The sequence below is a fragment of the Cervus canadensis genome, chromosome 20, assembly GCF_019320065.1.
Source record: "Cervus canadensis isolate Bull #8, Minnesota chromosome 20, ASM1932006v1, whole genome shotgun sequence".
NCBI classification, from domain to species: Eukaryota; Metazoa; Chordata; class Mammalia; order Artiodactyla; family Cervidae; genus Cervus; species Cervus canadensis.
This window is the reverse complement of record NC_057405.1, coordinates 50,094,497-50,114,416: the sequence shown is the minus strand read 5'-3', so window position 1 is coordinate 50,114,416 and position 19,920 is coordinate 50,094,497. Positions and strand designations below refer to the sequence as shown.

At 35.9% G+C, this 19,920-nt stretch overlaps 1 protein-coding gene across 1 annotated transcript in view; it reads left to right on the top strand.

The window, feature by feature from the left end:
- Positions 1-19,920, top strand: part of ASCC3 (activating signal cointegrator 1 complex subunit 3) — a 255,303-nt gene that overhangs the window by 6,610 nt on the left and 228,773 nt on the right. Inside the window, exons 2-3 of the mRNA XM_043439337.1 lie at positions 13,806-13,936; positions 15,462-15,612. Coding sequence (XP_043295272.1) covers positions 13,847-13,936; positions 15,462-15,612 — 241 coding nt within the window. The 5' untranslated portion in view covers positions 13,806-13,846. The remainder of the gene's footprint in view (positions 1-13,805; positions 13,937-15,461; positions 15,613-19,920) is intronic.

Below are 19,920 nucleotides of genomic sequence, written 5' to 3'. Positions count from 1 at the left end.
GCTTTGTGTTCCGAAAACACTCATTACTGCCCTCTTTGAGAGCCAGCAGTCTTACTCTGTATTGCGATAGCTTACCTCGTTGGATTGTCTTCTGCCCCAGACTGTGAGATTACCCTCTGGAAGTTTCCTTTTTCACCCTTGGGAGCCTGCTGTTTCTCAGGTCATTGCAGCTGCCCTTACAGATGCTCAGTTAAGGCGTGTCACCACTACAGACTTGTCTAATCTTTTTCTTTGTGTTCATTCTTCTCATTTAAACTTTTAAATAGTTGATACCTCTTTTAAAAATCTGGAGACCTCTTATTGATTTTTACTCTTAAGAAGATTCAGTATTTACCAGAAGAGTTAGGGAAGACAGATATTTGAATATTCAGAGTAGTGTCTCCAAATACAGGGTGCAGAGTTAAATTTGGATTTCAGGTAAGCAGCAGCTATTTTTTTTCTTTTTTTTTTTTTTTTAGTATAACTATATCCCATTTAAGTATGTCTCAAATATTGCATAGGCCATATTATACTAAAAGAATGATTTGTTAAACAACCTGAAATTCATATTTAACCATGCATTTTATATTTTTATCTGGCAACTGTAACTTACAAAAAAAGTTTGTGTGATTCTTAGTCTGAGAGCATAGACACAAAGGTAAATTGGGTCCCTTGAAAATGTAATCCTGATGTTAATCATACATTAACTCCAGTGATCAAGAAGAGAGAGATGTCTCAAGAAACCGATGCTGTTAAAAAAAAAAAAAAGAAACTGATGCTGTGCCTGAATATTTTTTTAAAATATAAGTTGAACAATGGAGAAAGAGTGCACAGACTAAGAATGAATTAAAGAAAAGTGAATTTGTAGAACCTGTGATGTGTATCCTTGAAGAAACACTGAGGTTAGCGAAGACGGTTTTTAAGCTACATTCAGCAGTGTTTCTTGGGGCAATTACTAGGATGTTAAAAGAGAAAATAGATTTAATTAACTGCTAAATTCTCTTCCTTCTTTTATGCTGAGGAGAATGGAGAATGGACTCTCTCTGGATTGGAAATGGCAGAATTGATTTGGTTAAATGGAATTGAAGTACATTATGGGTGGCAATATTAAAAGAGCACCCAGGTGTTCAGTGTTAAGTCTCGTAAGCCAAAGCATTTTCAGTAATGCTTTCAGAACCTGTGATTTGCTAGACATTCAGTTTGATGCTTTCACAACTCTTCTGTCTCTTACTAGGCTTCTGTGTTTATTTGAAACTTAATTAGGGAGGGAGGTTCAAGTGGGATATACAGATACCAATGGCTGGTTCATGTGGATGTATGGCAGAAACCAACAGAATATTGTAAAACAATTATCCTTCAGTTCAAAATAAAGAAACTTAATTAAAGCTTTAATTTTGATATATTTCCAGAATATGGAAAATGTTCAGAAAATAATGTAACACACATTGCCATGCAGATATAACAAGGAGTCATTTTTGCCTTAGTTGCTTCAATTCTTCTCCTGAAAAGTGTTGCTCATTTTTTTTCCTTCTGTCACTTCTCTGCTGCCTCAGTCTGTTACCTTGAAGCTGATGTATAAAGTTCTCATGCATGTTTCTACGTACTTCTGTGTGACAGGATATAAGCCAAGGCTTAATGAGGGGTATTGGTGGGAAGAAATGGTACTGATTACCTTGGTGAAGAGAACATTTAAAGTGAGATGACAGGTTTATATCTAGAAGTCACTTATGTGAAAAGAGTACTTAACTTTGAAAACTCACTGACATTAGATAGTACAGATAATTTTTTTTAAAGTACTTTTAAGATCAGAAATCAACATCTAGTACTTAGTGACCCAGATACTTTGTGATTTATACTTACATGGAGATTTTTATAAACCACTAAAAAACATTGATGTTCAGCCTCTACAGATGTCAGTTTTATTAAACAATCAATAACTATCATGATTTTCCTGCTATCTTTACTGTAAAAATGGTTAACTAGCAATCTTTAGAGAAATGACTCTCACTATTTAACATTTTGTAAACAGTACATCCCATAATATTTAAGACATCAGAGAAAGTGAATTTTAAAAATTTCCTTGTGTTTTGATGTTTTTTGAAGCATGTTTCCTTTAATAATTATGTTCTAAAAAAGGTTGGAGATGTCATTGTCAAAACTTATTTTTTTCTCTGAAATGTAGTATATATAATTTGTTGGTAAGAAAAATGGCTTAGCAAGTAAAAATATAAGAAAGAAGGAGAAATACGGGTCTGACCCTTTCAGACATCTTTCAGTTTAGGAAGCTGTGAGTAACAGAGTGTGGAGTGAGAGTTCAGCTCAGAAGAGGGTACAGAAAGTATTCTTATTAACTGTGTTTGTCAGGGTACATTTCTGACTAATACAGAGTGAAAGAGAGTACCCTCTTTTAGTAATTAAGTTTTTAATTCAATAAGATTGAAACAAACAGTTCAGACCAGAATGTTAAGTAACGATCCTGGCAATACACTCTTTCAGAAAGACTAAGTAAAGCATGCATTGCACTAAATAACATGTAACTACGATAAAATTCTTATTATGTATTCTAATTTGTAATGCCCAATGAGTTAGTAATTTCCTTTTCTGTTTTTATATTTCTTGTTTACAAAATAAATTCACCTCAGTCCTGTTGTTAATGCCTACTTTTTCTCTACTTTAGAGAGAGGGGTAGAGATTTCATCTGCTATCTGAGGTACGTGCCAACTTCTTTGACATAGTGTCGAGTTAGGGCTATTCAAGAATTTCCTCTATACAAAATAGTAAATAAAGATCAAAGCCATTATACTCTTTGATAAATTTTTTTTTTTTAGGATTTGGCATGTAAAAACTATCAGATTTCTAGAAGATCACTGGAGCTCATATTTGGGAATGTGGTACCACCATATAATTGTGGTACAAAGGAACAAGTGTACAAGGTTAGGAGAATGCTTTCTCTACACAGCTAAAGCTGACTCCAGAGCATCACTTGAGTTTTGAATTTGGTGTATGAGGGTACCTTATGAGAGGTTTCAGTTAAACTAATCTTCTCAGGGCTCATTAGGGGACAGGAACAGAGTCCCTGAGTCAGTCTATCCAGAGGCCCATAGATTGGGGTGGAATGAGACTTTTGCCTTTTTCAGCTAATTTGGGCGCAACCTTTTCTACCGGAATGAAAGGAAAATATGTACTGCCTTGTATGTAGTGGGTCTGCTCCCTGCCTTCTCTGGAATATGTGTGCTGGTTTGTTCCTTGGGCGGTGTTCTTCCTGGCTATTCTTCTTCTCATCTGTGCTGATATGTTATTCTTGCCATATATTGTCCCAGGAATATTTAAAAGGCTTTTCTTATCCTTTGTTAAAATTAAAATTAATATAACCTTGGAGGTCTTCTGTAGACTCTTAGGTTAATAGTTATGAGCCTGTCTAGGTTGTCTCCCCTATCTGTGGTTGGTAAACCTGGAGTTAATGTAAGTCAGTAGTTGGAGGGAAAAGTTAGAGAACAAGAATCTTACACAGGTACATTTTATTCTTAACAAGCCATTATAGATTTTTATTCATATGAAAGGTGTATATATTGTGATTGTTTGTTGTTCAGTCGCTAAGTTGTGTCCGACTCTTTGTGACCCCATGAACTGCAGGACATCAGGCTTCCCTGTTCTTCACTATCTCCCAGAGTTTGCTCAGACTCATGTCCATTGAGTCAGTGATGCCATCCAACCATCTCATCCTCTGTTGCCCACTTTTCTTCCTGTCCTTAATATTTCCTAGCATCAGGGTCTCTTCCAGTGAGTTGACTCTTTGCATCAGGTGGCCAGAGTGTTGGAGCTTCAGCATCAGTCCTTCCAGTGAATATTCAGAATTGATTTTCTGTAAGACTGACTGGTTTGATCTCTTTGCTATTGAAGGGACTCTCAAGAGTCTTCTCCAACACCGCAGTTCAAAAGCATCAACTCTTCGGCACTTACCTTGCTTTATGGTCCAACTCTCACATCTATACCTGACTACTGGAAAAACCATAGCTTTGTCTCTATGGACCTTTGTTGGCTAAGTAATGTCTCTGCTTTTTCATACGCTAAATTTGTCATAGCATTTCTTCCAAGGAGCAAGCATCTTTTAATTTTGTGGCTGCAGTCACCATCTGCAATGATTTTGGATTTTCAAAAAACTAAGATCAAGGCATCTGGCCCCATTACTTCATGTCAAATAGATGGGGGGAAAGTCTATCACTGTTCCCACTTTCCCCCCCATCTATTTGACATGAAGTAATGGGACCAGATGCCTTGATCTTAGTTTTTTGAATGTTGAGCTTTAAAGCCAGTTTTTTTCACTCTCCTCTTTCACCTGCAGCAAGAGGTTCTTTAGCTCCTCTTCACTTTCTGCCATTAGAGTGGTATCATTTGCATATCTGAGGTTGTTCATATTTCTTCTGGCAATCTTGATTGCAGCTTGTGCGTCATCCTGCCCAGCATTTCTCATGATGTACTGTGCATATAAGTTAAATAAGCAGGGTGACAATATACAGCCTTGATGTACTCCTTTCCCAATTTGGAACCAGTCTGTTGTTCCATGTCCAGTTCTAACTGTTGCTTATTGACCTGCATACAGATTTCTCATGAGGCAGGTAGAATGGTCTGGTATTCCCATCTCTTTAAGAATTTTCCACAGTTTGTTGTGATTCACATAGTTAAAGGCTTTAGCGTAGTCAATGAAGCAGATTTTTTTTTTTTTTTTAATTCCTTTGCTTTTTCTATGATCCAGTGGATGTTGGCAATTTGATCTATGGTTCCTCTGCCTTTTCTAAGTCCAGCTTGTACATCTGGATTTTCTCTGTTCACATGCTGTTGAAGCCTTGCTTGAAGGATTTTGAGCATTACATTGCTGGCATGTGAAATGAGCACACTTGTATGGTAGTTTGAACATTCTCTGGTGTTGCCTTTCTTTGGGATTGGAATGAAAAGCGGCCTTTTCCACTGCTGAGTTTTCCAAACTTGTTGGCATATTGGGTGCAGCACTAACAGCATCATCTTTTAGATTTTGATTCGTAAAGGAAAAAAAAATGTATCTGTGTGTACTCATTTATCTTTTCTGTGCTTTCTCAGTTCTCCATGTTCCAGGTGTTTCTCCTGATTTGATTGGAAACTATTCAAGATCCATTGCTTCTTGCTTAAGAATGAGTTAAGATCTAAAGTGAACTTGTTTGGTGAAGATTATGAATAGTTACAAATTTCCCTTGAAAGTCCTTTAGGAGGACACCAGGTTGTGAAAACCTACTGTCTCTCAATATGTCATATGCAACCACATTTTTCCTCTAAACTTGGGACATATCATAGTTTCTGAGGATGAACAAGATGAAAAAGTTGGCTTGTGTTTAATGGCCATGTTGTATATTTTTTGAAAAAGGGAACTTGGTTTTAAACCTTGGAGTCCTGCAGTACAGCCGGATTCTCAGTTGGATATGCATGTAGTTATTGAAACAGACCTAAGGGAGCATCATATTCTTGTTGCTCACCCCCATACACTCAAGAGTGTGTGTTGAGTGTGTGAAATAGTGGACAGAATCTCTAGCCTTAGTGTTTGTGTCTGTCTATACCTTGTATTTTGTCTCCTTTGTTTGATTCAGATAATTAAATACACCTAAGATGTGACTTCACATTAACCTATTGGTGGCATAAGGTACAAGACAAGTAAGGAATACAAGTTCAGTACAAGTAACTAAAATTTTTCTTTAGGATTTACCATGAAAAAAATTACCTCCTTTTTTTTTTTCTCATTTATTTTTATTAGTTGGAGGCTAATTACTTTACAGTATTGTAGTGGTTTTTGCCATACATTGACATGAATCAGCCATGGATTTACATGTCTTCCCCATCCTGCACCCCCCACCCACCTCCCTCCCCATCCCGTCCCTCTGGGTCTTCCCAGTGCACCAGCCCTGAGCACTTGTCTCATGCATCCAGCCTGGCCTGGACTTTTGAAATGGTATAATAAAGGATTTTATATATATGTATGTGTGTATATATATTATATCTATTAAGCCTTATTTTTCTGAATTCTGATTTTAACAGTGTTAATTATATCTATATCACAACTTGATTTTTTTAAACAGGTGAATTAAAATATAAATATTTCAGCTTTTTCTAAAAGGTATCGTCTGTGGGCATATAATTCTGTTTTAGCTATTGAAATCTTAAATTCTAATTTTTGCTCCATTCACAGCCTCATCCATCTTTTCAGTGTTTTTATCCCTTACCTACATTATATCTCTTTTAATTTTTTTCCCCCTCCTAATAATTACCTGGTATTCATGACCACCAACAAGCAATTGCTTGACTTTATACTCATTAGGAAATATAGTTTGTATCTTCTTGATCTTTTGTTATTTATTTGTAATTAAAAATACTGTAACTGTATTTTCCTAAAGTTGCTATCAAGCAGTTGGACCCTTAGAGTTGAGAAACATGGGTTTGGAATGTGAAAAATAAATCTTATAATTTTTAATGTGCTACTTCAGAATAATGTGTACTAGAATTCTGGCTTAATGATTATTGGTTAATATTATTTCACAAAGGGAAATACATTGCTGTCAGATATTTTTCTTCCCTACTTGAATGTTAGAAAGGGCAGTTAACTTCTTCAAGACAGTTCCTGTTTATCTGTTTCTGTATATCTGTCAATATATCTAATTGACGGTCTAAAGGCTCATTCAGATAACCATAGCGGGGTACTTCAGGGAATAGGGAAAAAAAAAGAAAAAGTGACTTCTAGGCTTTCGCTCTTTTAGAAAGATAGATATATATGTTTTGAGGGATATTTTTATTTACATAGTTTTGGTTGGAATAAAAATTACTGGGGTAGCAATTGCTTTGTAGGTCAATTTATCTTGATAAGCCTTCACTGTATTTTATAGCAGAAAGTTTAATAATAAACATTACAATGTCTGTCTTTAAGACCTCTTAGTTGAATGTCTTTTCCTTTTGTTTTGGACCTCAAATCCAGCACTCAGTCATTTGCACCATTTACACTCCACTGCGCTCCTACTGTCCCTGAGTTATAAAACCTTAACCCTGTATGATACCAACCTTTGTTCCTGTGCCAGATTGCTGCCATTCTAAATTTATGGTTTCCAGTATGGGATGAGCATTCATTTGCCACCTGAAAAATCCTTTTATGATTTTTTAGTCAGTTTCCTCTCATTGTTGATGGTAAGGTCAAACTTTTGCCTTTGTCTTCAAAATTCCATCTCATTTTTTTTTTTTTTTGACTAGTTTTGGATCTCAAAGAAAATAGGAGTCATTTGGTGGAACTATCTTTTACCATATTTTTCTCTCTCCCTATTTTCCTTCTGCTTCCCTTATAAACGTATATGCACTTCTACTCACCGACCCCTCCATGCTCCTTCTATCCAAGTGGTATCTCTAGACCCATGATTGTCTCTCTTGCTTTCTCAGGAACCCCACTCTCCTAAGTCATGTCCATAGTCTTTCCTTTGGTTATTCTACCTGTCTGTCTCTATTGGCTCTCATCTGATTTAAAGAATTGTGCTGAACTCTCTCATATTACTAAAAAGTCTCAACCCTATGTTTTCACTATTTCTTGCTTTTTCTTCTCAACCACGTTCCTTGAAAGAGTCGCTAGTACCCATTTTCTTCCTTTCCATTTATGTTTCACCTACTGAAATATGCTTTCTTCCACCATTTTTTTTTTTGTTTTTTTAATGTGTGTCCTAAAGTCATCTAAGACTTCAGTGGCTGAGTGCACTGAACTCTGTAGCATAACATTTGAAACCTTTTCTTGTGATACCACTTTCTTCATGTGACAGCTCTTTGCTGATCCTTTAGGACTCTGTCTACTGTCTACTTTCAAGAGGTTTTTAGGGATACATGGATGGGTTTCATGGCTTTCATGCATCCTCTGAAATGAATTACAAAATGTTTATATGTGTGTATGTCTGGTTTCTTAGGGAGTCTGCAGGTTTATATAAATAATTTGACATAAAGGAGTATGTTCATCCATGCTTTTAACTGCATTGAAGGGATAACACTAAATTCTGTCCTTCTAGCCCCAGACCTCTGATAGGAAACCCTAAACTGTATATCCCACTTGATGGCCCATGATCAAAATTTTCCAAAGCCCAAAGCAGAACTAATCATCTTTCCTCTTCCAGTATGCCTTCTCTACACACACACTCTGCTGTTCTGCCTTTCCTGAGCCAGAAAGGTGGGTGTCCTGCCTCTTTCACTTTCATCTTCACATCCTGTCCGTGAATTTATTCTATCTCCCAAATAAAAACATTTCTCAAATCCATCCTTTTCTGTCTTTTCTTGCTTCAGTTGTGTCTTCCGTCTCTCACCGAGTTTATTGAAATAAATTTCCAAATAATTTGCTTGCCTCCAGTTTGACCTCATCTTTAATCTGCTCACTACACTTAAATCTGAGTCATTTTTCTACAGTATGTTACATTTTTTAGCAGGATAAAAAGTGCTTAAATTGAGACATGCTGTTGGGTCTCTGCTTACATCTTTAATTTCATGAGTCTCCAAATGCACTATTTTATAGGTTTTTTTAAGCAATAATCTGTTGGTTTAGTTTTCCTCTTTATATGTTTACCTTGGAATAACCTTTTTTCCCCCAATCAGACCAACCCACTCAAGTCCTTTAAATATCAGTTTCATACCTTCTTACCTACTTTTGTTTCCACCCTTTTAGGTGTTTCTCCCTTGTCTTCCTATAGTTATACCTGCATAATTATTGCAGCTGTTTTTCTTTCTTTTCAGCTGTATTGTATACTTGTTATCTAGGGCAAGAGGCAGTCATACCAGAACTGTTTTTTCTTTTTTCCCCTTTTTAAATCTCTAGATCCTTGCAGTGTATCTAATACATTGTGGGTGATCTGTAGATATTTGCTGATTAAATGAATAACCATAAGATTTAAAATTTATTTTCTCAATTTGACCTTTATGCATTTCAGATACCCTTAAATGTTTGATGATCTTTTTACTGGTATAGGATACAGTGGGTTTTGAAGAATAGAGTTCTGTATGCCTTATTTATACCCAGTGCTTAACACAGTTCCTGCTAGATAGGAGATACTAAAATATTTGTGAATAAATGATTTATAGGCAACTATGAAGAAGTGAACTATTATAATTTACAGTGTTGGTCATTTAACTTGAGGAATAAAATAGATAAAACCAAATTAAAAAATCAAGGAATGTGCTTTACTTCATTTTTTGAGAAGTATAATTCATACTGATTATTTTGATGATTCCTCAGGGAGCTTTAAAGTTTCCTGTTAGTGTAGAGTCTAACAGTGTGACCTCATTACCAGGCCCTACTATTATTAGATCTCTTCTTAAGAGTGTGTGTGAGCAGTTTGTTGTTTTGTTAGGATTTTTGGATTGGTGAATTAGAATAAAAATCAATGAAGTCTTACTCCTTGCTTTTTAAAGAGAGGGACAGGACATTCAGATTACTGTGAGATATGTGAAAATGATGAAAGTAGTGATGCCAAACTCTATTAATTCTTAAGACCTTGCCTGAGGTAGAATAGCCCATGTATCACATTCTCTTGTTCGGGTACTGTGTTTTGAAAGCACTAACGTGTGTGGTTAAAAAGTAGGTTCTGAGGCAGAGTGCTGTTCAGTCTAGTGTCAAGACCTTTCTTTAAAGACTTCTGACTTCTGTCAGTCATCATGAATAGAATTCTTATCTTTGAATAGAATTCTCTCTATCTAGGTAGAGAGTTTAAACTCCAGTGCCCCAAGGCATACATTTTATGCTTTACTCAGTGGATGATATTAACTGTGTTCCATCTGTAAGAGAATTGAGAAGAAAGTCACTCAGTTCACTTTCAGTAAGACTTCTCTCACAGATCCTCGTTGAGAAAGACTGCTGGGAAACAGATTGTGCGCTTAACTTAAGCTGCTGAGTTCTTAATATAAATGGAAACTTCGTGGTTACTGTTGGTTTGAGACAGGACTGAGATGGTGACTTCAGAGTAAAAGATACCACCTCTGAAACAGTGGTTCTCCAAGTGTGGTACTAGACTTGCTGCATCACTGGAGAACTTGCTGGGAAGATAAGATCCTTGTGTCCCATCGCAATGCCGTCTGGTCTGCTGAGTAGAAGATGGGGGTGAAGGGTAGGGAGGGGAAGCTCAGCAGTTTGAGAAGCCCTCTGGGTGATCATGGTGCACGCTGAAGTCCTAGGACCCCAGTGCTGTGTTCACTGACTCTTGCTTTCGTTTATTCTTCCAGATGCTCCAGGAGGTATGTTATGTCGTGTTAGAAAAGCCCCAATGTGATTCTTTGAATCATCTCATTTGCAGAAATGTTCTCCTAAATTCATCCCCAGTGGGTAGCTGAAATTTAAAATCAGCCAGTGAGGGAGTTTATTTGCAAATTGGATCATTTTACTTTTCTGACTGAAATTCTTTATTGTGATGAGGAGAATCCAGCTGGTTTTTACCTCACCTGAATCATACCCTTTACTTACAGATTTGCAGTGCAAACAACTATGTTTTTTAATCTTTTGTGTTTCTGATTTCTAATTGTATTTTATTCAGAAAATGAACTATATCTGGAGTCAGATTAATGTGGTTACCTTGAGCCCAAGAATGATTTAAAAAAAAAAAAAAGAATATACAGCAGAGGCTCCCTGGCAAACCTAAAGTATTTGCTTTTTTTCTGCAAAGTTTGTTGACTGCCAGTCTATACGATACTTAACTTTTTTTTTTTTTTTTGATACTTAACTTTTTGACGTCTGTTGAGATTTATTTTATGGCCTGGTATACATAGGCCATTTAAAGTTGTTACAAATGTACTTGAAAAGAATATATACTTTCATTTATCTTAGGTTAAATTTACTAATTTCACTGCTCAACTTCCATTTTTTTTTTTGTTGAAGTTGATTTGACCTATCAATAATTGATCGATGATTGAACTTTCACTTTGATGTTGGACTTGTTACTTTTTTTGGAAGTCTGTTTGTTTTAATTTATGTTGAGGTGTGTTGAGGTTTAATTAAATTCAGATTTTTTTGAATTCAAATTCATGCATGCAAATTCAAAATTTTTATACATTAGTAAGCTACATCTCCTAATATTGTATAGAGAGGTGATTTTTTTTCCCCCATCCCTAATAATGCCTTTTGTTTTAAAGTCTGTTTTATCTGATCTGATGCTATTGATATATAGCAGATTCAAAATTTTTATACATTAGTAAGCTACATGCATGCAAATTCAAAATTTTTATACATTAGTAATCTGTATCTCCTAATATTATATAGAGAGGTGGTTTTTTCCCCCCCATCCCTAATAATGCCTTTTGTTTTAAAGTCTGTTTGATCTGATCTGATGCTATTGATATATAGCATCATATATTGATATAGCCACTAGCTACGTTTGGTTATCATTTACAGGAGGATCTTATTACATCTTTTAATTTTCAACCTTTCTCTGTCCTGTTTTAGGTATAGCTCTAGTGTTTACTTGATTGCTAAATGTTTAATAATTCAGGCTGTCAATCTTTTGGGTGTTAAGATTAATTTGTTTACATTTATTGTGAGTATTGATATATTTGGGCTTCTTTCTCTTTAATCTACTTAATTTATAATTGGTCTAGTTGTAACAGCATACTGGGTTATTCAGATCTCTCGCAGCTCACCACTTTTGTTTTCACTGTATCTAATCTATTATTTAACTCATTATTGATTGTTTTTTTATTTAAGTATGTAGTTTTATTTCTAAAAGTTATATTTTCAAATTTGCCTAGTCATTTTACTATTCTTCATTTTTTAAAAACTCTCTTATTTTGTTAAATATTTCATACAATTTTTTTATATCTAATATAGGAACTGGAGATTTTACTGAGTATCAAATTTTATAATAACTTCAAGGGTGTATGCAATCAAGAAGAGCAGAAACAGGGAGTGGTCTGAGGCATCCTGTATGGTCTCCTAGTTTGCTGTTCCAGTCCCATTAATGGACAGATACTCTTTGGCCCAGAATAATTAGTGACGTCTCTTAATTGAGGTGTGTAGGTCTTTTCACATCTTGAGAAGTGCTTGGGTTACAAAACATGTCTATTTTTAGACTCTGGAGTGGGAATCCTAATAAGCTCTGCCCTGTTGACATTTGGGGCTAGATAATTCTATATTGTGAGGAGGCTGTCCTGTGCCTTATAATATGTTTAGCAGTGTCAATAGGCCCTACCCACCAGAAGACAGTTGTACCCACCCAACTCCCCAGTGACCCAGAGTGTCACCAGCTATTGCCAAATGTCCCAAGTAGGGCAAAATTATTTGTTTGACAACTTTCATAGCTTGGGCTTCCCTGGTAGCACTAGTGGTAAAGAACCCACCAGCCAATGCAGGAGACACAAGATGCAGGTTCAGTTCCTGGGTTGGGAAGATCCCCTGGAGAAGGAAATGGCAGCCCACTCCAACACTCATGCCTGGGAAGTCCCACGGACAGAGGGGCCTGGTGGGCTCCAGTCCATGGGGTTGCAAGGAGTTGGCCACAACTGAGCACACACGCACATAGCTTATGTGACGTTCTCCAGGGAGCCACGCCTTATAGATGTATATATTGTAGTTTTATTATAGTAAGCAATCTTAAACCAAGATAGCCCTCTAAGATTATTATAGTAAGCAATCTTAAACCAAGATAGCCCTCCAAGAGTATCCAAAGTTGAGGACTCTCTTCATGGTAAATAGTCTATCTGCCAGAAGACTAGTTGTTCAGTTGTTAGCATATAAATAAGGAGATTAGATCAGATCATGTGACTTTTTTCTTTGCCTGGGAGTTCTCCCCTTCCTCAGCTGCTCTGGTTGTTTTCTCGTTCTTTAGTGTTCCCGTTACCGTGATTTCTTCTTCTCAGTTTTTCATCCTTCTTTTATTAACCACGTAGTTGTTGTTTAGTTGCTAAGTTGTGTCCAACTCTTTGCCACGCCATGAACTGTAGCCCACCAGGCCCCTCTGTCCATGGGATTTCCCAGGCAAGAATATTGGAGTGGGTAGCCATTTCCTTCTCCAGGGGATCTTCCCAGCCCAGGGATTGAACCCGTATCTCCTGCATTGGCAGGTTCTTTACAACTGACCCACCAGGGAGGCCCAACCAAGACATTATTATCGCCAAACATGTTGCATTACTGTTGTGTTTGCTGGCGGAGATGAGGGAAATGAAGGGTTTTTTTTTTTTTTTATCATGAAGCTTACTCTTTGTTGGGCGAGACAATATATAAATAATAAGAGACTATCAGATATTAATTAGTGCCTGTAAAGAGAATAGGAGTTTTGTACTATGATAGACAGTAGCTGGGTAGCTGCCCTGTCTGTGATTGAGTGGTCTTTTAAACCTAGAACTTTGTTTAAGGAGGCAACTGTATGAATGTCAGAAGAGTACTTCAAGTAATACAAATGCATGTAACTGGAAAAAGCCAGTGAGACAAAAAATAAGAGATTATGTGAGATGAAATCAATGAGCATAAAATGAAATTGGAGAAAAGATAAGCAAATGCTTTTATCTCTGTCATTGTTACTGGTTGTCATACTAGGGAATCTATGCAATTCATTTGAAGGAATGTTATAGTAGTACCCACAAACAAGTGTTGTTGGTGTTTTTTTTTGTCTTTTTTCCCCCCACCTATAAGACAATGTGTTAGAAAAGAACTACTTGGGTAGAAAATGTGTCAAGAGAACTTTTCATCATTGGTAGCAATTGCTTTTTAACTAATTGTTTTCTTTTTTTTTTTTAATACGGGCTAATTTGTTGAATGTGATTATCTCTCCCACCTCCTCTCTACAGTTAAATATCATCTTGTTTTGTTTCAGTTTCAAGTTTCTCGTTGTATGGATCACTGATTGAATAATAGATGGCTTTACCTCGACTCACAGGAGCCTTGCGCTCCTTTTCAAATGTCACCAAGCAAGATAATTATAATGAAGAAGTGGCTGACTTACAGGTACATTGTTTTAGATAAAACGATTATAAATATAAAATATGGGCAGATATTTGACATTCCCTTTCTCAATTCTTTGTGCACTTTAAAAAATGGTAAATTTTACCTTCAGTCGCTCAGTCCTTCTCCTCCCACCTTCAGTCTTTCCCAGCATCAGGATCTTTTCAAATGAGTCCGTTCTTCACATCAGGTGGCCAAACTATTGGAGTTTGGGCTTTAGCATCAGTCCTTCTAATGAATATTCAGGACTGATTTCCTTTAGGATGGTCTGGTTGGATCTCCTTGCAGTCCAAGGGATTCTCAAGAGTCTTCTCCAACACCGCAGTTCTAAAGCATCAATTCTGGTGCTCAGCTTTCTTTATTGTCCAGCTGTCACATCCATACATGAGTATCGGGAAAACCATAGCTTTGACTATACACACCTTTGTTGGTAAAGTAATATCTTTGCTTTTTAATATGCTGTCTAGGTTTGTCATAGCTTTTCTTCCAAGGAGCAAATGTCTTTTAATTTCATGGCTGCAGTCACCATTTGCAGTGATTTTGGAGCCCAAGGAAACAATTGGTAACATCCAGTTGGTAAATGCATGATTTTTCCCTTGGGTCCAAAATCGTTAATACAACCAAGGGGAAAATTAAAGAGTTGGACATGACTTAGCAGCTAAATGACAGGAATAACATCTGACTCACTGCTTTTCATTTGGTCAGAGGATGTCACGAAGTTTAATCCAGGGATCAAGTTCAGTGATATGAAGTAGAATATTTACAGCTTTCTGTGTCAGTTCTTGAGACTGGAAAGATATAGTCTCATGGAAAGAGTATATACAGATAAGAATCTCCTGGATTCGTAACCTGTTGTAGGATCAACCTTAGGAAAGAAATGCTGATTTGGATATATTGAACCCATCATTTGCTGTTGTCGTTTGGTCCCTAAGTCATGTCTGACTGTTTGTGACCCCATGGACTGCAGCACGCAGGCTCCCGCATCCTTCACCATCTCCCGGAGTTTGCTCATGTTCATGTCAGTTGGGGCAGTGATGCTTTCTGACTCTCTTATCCTTTGCCACCTCCTTCTCCTTTTGCCTTCCCATCATAGGAGTCTTATTTTCTTTAAATGCCTTTCATCAAAAAGCATGACATAAAGCTCTTGTATACAGTATAGTCTAAGCTATGTAAAAAGCAAGCATGAAAATGAAAAGAGGTTTACGGGATGTTACCAATTGTTATCTGGGTGTTGGACTTTTTGCTTTTTACTTTGCCACATGAAAATTATTTCATAATGAGTATTCATTGTGATTAAACTATAGAAAAAGAAGCTTTTAAAAACGTATCTTTGAATAAATGAGATTCTTTTAAATCACATTTAAATAAAGCTCCTTCTGGGAGCTGTAAATTTGGATGTGGATAGATACAATTTTGCATTCTTGTAGAAGGTGCCAAGTTGTATGATTAATGAAAAATATATGTGGTAAAAAATAGATTCGAGAAAATTTTTAACCAGTATGTTTCTGTATTATGCTGTCTGTTTCAGATGAAGCGGTCTAAACTTCATGAACAAATTGTAGGCTTGGACCTGACATGGATGAAGATTGTAAAATTTTTGAATGAAAAACTGGAGAAGAGTGAAATGCAAAGAGTAAATGAAGACTTAAAAGATATATTACAGGCTGCAAAACAAATAGGTATAGTCTTGTTTTTGTTTTTTTTTAAACCACTAAAGTTCAAAAAATAGATTCTTTTTAAATTATATACTAAAATTTCCAGAGAAGTATTCATAATTATAAGACTATAAGTCTTATCTGTCAAAGAGCTTAGGATTCAGGGAGGCAGAAGTAAGCTAATTAGTATAATAAAATTAAATTTGAAGGATCTATAGGAATCTATTTAGAGTTTTAAACCACTGTCTTTACTGAAATAAGGATAGGGTAAATTAAAATTGTCATACAGCTGGAAGAAAACTTAAAAGCCATGTAGCTTTTACTCAGGTTACTTTCCCAAGATTGAAGAGAGCAAAACAAAATAAATGACTCTTTGGTAAAGTGTCTGAGTTTATTCATTGAAATTCATTGTTCCATTCCAGACCCTGATAACTAAAAAGCATACTTTAACACTAGTATACTTCTAACTGCAAATTCAGGGTTTCACCTACAAAAGCTTGCGACTGCTAACTGTGGCTCTGTGCGGTTGGCCTTCATCTTTCTCTCTGATCGGGAGTCATCCTTGCTTTTCCTAACTGTGCTTCACAGACACACCGCCTTTCTCACTTCCTCAAAGCCCCCAGGTTGGTGCCTGTTTGGGGCTCTTGGTACATGCTCTTCCCTGTGCTGAGAATGTTCTTCTGTCCTGCTCTTAGAGTGGGTAGATCCTTTCTTGTTACTTTTGAAGTTATTCCCTTAATGAGACTCTCATTGATCTCTAATCTCAAATGATTACCCATTCTTTATCTTGTAACCCTTGGTAACATTTTCTCCACAATATTTATTATTATCTGATATTTTGCTTATTTATTGCCTGTGTTTTGCTCGGAACAGGATCTTATTCTTCTTGTTCAACACACACCATCCCTGGTGCTTAGAATAGTGCTTGGTATATTTTAGGGTCTTAATGAAAGTTCACTTGACAAATAAATGAAAATTTTTTTCAGGTGATTTCTTGGTAGAAGGAAAATTTAGATTCTTACCTCACCATATGCTGGTTGACAGTTTTCTTCCTTTCACCAATTTGGGAAGGTGTTTCTATTTTATCTCATCTACATGAAGAATTTTCATTTATGATCATCAGTTCTTTGAATTTATTATTCAGATATTTTGACTTTGATGTATCATTCAATTTTCATTGGCTTGCAATATAGTATTATGTTAAATTTGATGACCTCATAGTTTTATGCTGTGAAAATATAAAATGAATGTCATATATGTTTTTGCAGTGAGATAACCTTTTGAAATTTGAGGATTTTGGTAAGACTTGAGTTTGCTTATTAAGCCTGGGAAAACACTGATGTGATTTGTGATAGCATTTGACATACAGTCATACTTTATATTTTAAGAATATTGCAGCAGTTGGGTTCATTGGAAAATAATGGTGAAAAGGCAGTCTTCAATCTAACTAAATTACTTTGAATAGGATCTTAACCCTTCCGGGCTTCACTGTCTTCATTTGTAAGGTATTACAATCATTTTGGGTTGGGGTGTCTGACTCAGATAGTTTTCAAAAACTAAAATGTCATTCCTCTTCTTTAATTTATAAAAATATCTCAGAATACTTAGCAAAGGCAGTATAAAATATTAAGCTTATTCAGCACTGTGACTGAATTAATTCTTTATTAAATGATGTGGAAGTTAAGATTTTTAAAAAGTAAGTTTTCCTTTACTACTTTCTGCAAATATCTCTGACAAGTCAAAAATTATTGTTTTAAAAGCCATTTTAAATATAATAAATTTAAATATATTCTAATATTATCTATTAAATATAGTCCTAGGAGTTTTGCCTGTTAGCAAAACATCTGATTCAAACTCAGGGACTAATCTATTGACTGATGTGTTTAAATAATTGAATATTTTGAGATGTAATATCTCAAAAGTTTAATATTTTTGTGACAGATGAAATCTTGGGGTTGAATTTAGGCAGGTGCTCTTTTTAATGGTGTGTTTAAGTTAAAAAACTTAGCTTTAGTGAATTAGTAGTTGACTAGTAGTCATCTAGTCTGAATGAAAAATACTGGTGATACTGGAAATTTTTATTAAAGCTAGCAGCATTAAGAGGATTAGTCTTATGGAAAAAAATGTGTGTTTTCTCTTATATCATTCTTTTAACACAGGTAATTTTTGTGTAATTGTGTTAAAAAGGTGGAGCAAGAGAATAAAGAAAAAGAAAATTACTTATATTTCAGTTGAGCATAGTGGTATGAGGTACTTAAGACCATGTATATTGACTAGTCAGAGTAACGGGCATTTCAGCTTGAGGGGACATCAGGGAACATCTTGTTCAGTCCCATCATTTTGTATGTGAAGAAACAGGGTCCAGAGTTCAGTGAATCTTGTGGTTGAGTTGTGGCACTTCTTGGCTTGGACCCAAATTTTGAAATGGAAACATGATGGAATCCTAGATTCTTTCCTTGTGGTCAGAGGTCAGGTTCTGTCAAGTCTACCTGACAGCTGTTCTCAAATTGACTCCCTCTGCATATCCGCTATCGCCCTAGTTCAGGCTTTTATCATATCGTGTCTGAACCACTGCAGTAGCCTATTGTCTCAAACCTCCTTTCTTGTTCAACTTCTTCATTGTCACTAGACTGATCTTTGCAAAAAGCAAAGCTCATTTTAGCCCCAGTTTGGTGGCTCAGATGGTAAAGCGTCTGCCTGCAATGTGGGAGACCCAGGTCGGGAAGATCCCCTGGAGAAGAAAATGGCAACTGACTCCAGTCCTCTTGCCTGGAAAATTCCATGGACAGAGGAGCCTGGTAGGCTACAGTCCATGGGGTTGCAAAGAATCAGACGAGACTGAGCGACTTCACTTTCTTTCTTTCTTTATTAACTCTTTAAACCAGATTCCTTAGAATGGGAAAAGAAAAGCTCCTTTATGAATTGGAATAATTTATCTTCTTGCCTTTCTGTCACATGTAACTTTTATTCCTAACGTTTGTAATATTTACTATAATACTTTGCTAAGCAGTACTCACTGTTTTTTTCTCTTTGTAATTATGTGTTAGAATAACTTTCCCCGTTGTGTTCATCTGGTGAAATGCTTCTCATCTCTGAAGAAATGGCTCAGGCTTCATCCGTGTCTTCTTTTAATGTTGTTATTCCTTTTTAATGTTAGTAGACAGTGCTCCATTAGAATAGCATCTCTCCCATACCTTTTTAAGAGTACTTTCTCATTGTTTGATGTTTACCTCACTCCCTTCACTGAGGGACTGTGAATGCCTTAATGATACCGGAATTCCAGGATTCACAGTGTCTTCGTACTCCAGTGCCTAACGTGGTATGAGGGATATAGTAGATGTTCAATAAGGAAGTGAAGTATTGAAAATCCAACTAAAAGTCGACTGTGGTCTTTACTACCTGTGATGCCGATAGTGTCTTTCAAGTAACAGCTTTTAAAGAATTTTTGTAATTTTAAAGTACTTTCTTACCTCTCATATTTACATTTGATATATTCCCATGTCTTTTTTACAATTTTATTCTCCCTTCAAGAATGTTTTAATAATAAAACTTAGCTTGAGGAAGAAAATACTATAAATTATTTTAAAATAGTGTTTTTGGCCCTTAATCTTAATTTATTTAATTACTCATTGTAGACATAGCTGTATCATTAGAAAATTAATTTAGCAGGGTCAGTATAAAAATCAGTTCTATTTCTCTTTACAAGAAGCAAATTTGTAAGAAATGCCATTTACCAAAGTACTAAAAATCATCAGAAGTAATTTTAACAAAAGATGGATAGGACTTCTTCATGAAAAACTAATATATTATTGAAAGAAATTAAAGATGGCCTAAATCAATAGGGGGATATACAAAGGATGGAAACACTACAATAAAGCTCTCATTTTTATCCAAATTGATCTGCAAATTCAGTGTGATCTAATCAAGATCTAAGCAGGTTTGTGTTTGTGAGTTGTGTGTACATGGAAATTGACAAGATAATCTGAAAGTTACAGGGAAAATTAAAGGTGAAGAGCAGCCAAGTCAATCTTGAAAAAAAAGAGGGAGAGCTTACTCTCTGGATATAATAATATTGATTTATTATAAAGATCAGTAATTTAGACAGTGAGGTATTGATCCAAGGATAGGCATACAGACCAGATGGAAGGGGGTCCAGAAACTAGCCCATGGATATTAGAATACTTGATTTATCATGAAGGACTTCAAGTGTGAGCCATGACTGACTGTTCAGTATGTGGTGTTGGGTCAACTAGATGTACATATGACAAAAAAAATGTACCAATACAAATAATTCAAAGCAACTTATAAAAATGAAACTGAAGCTCAGAACAA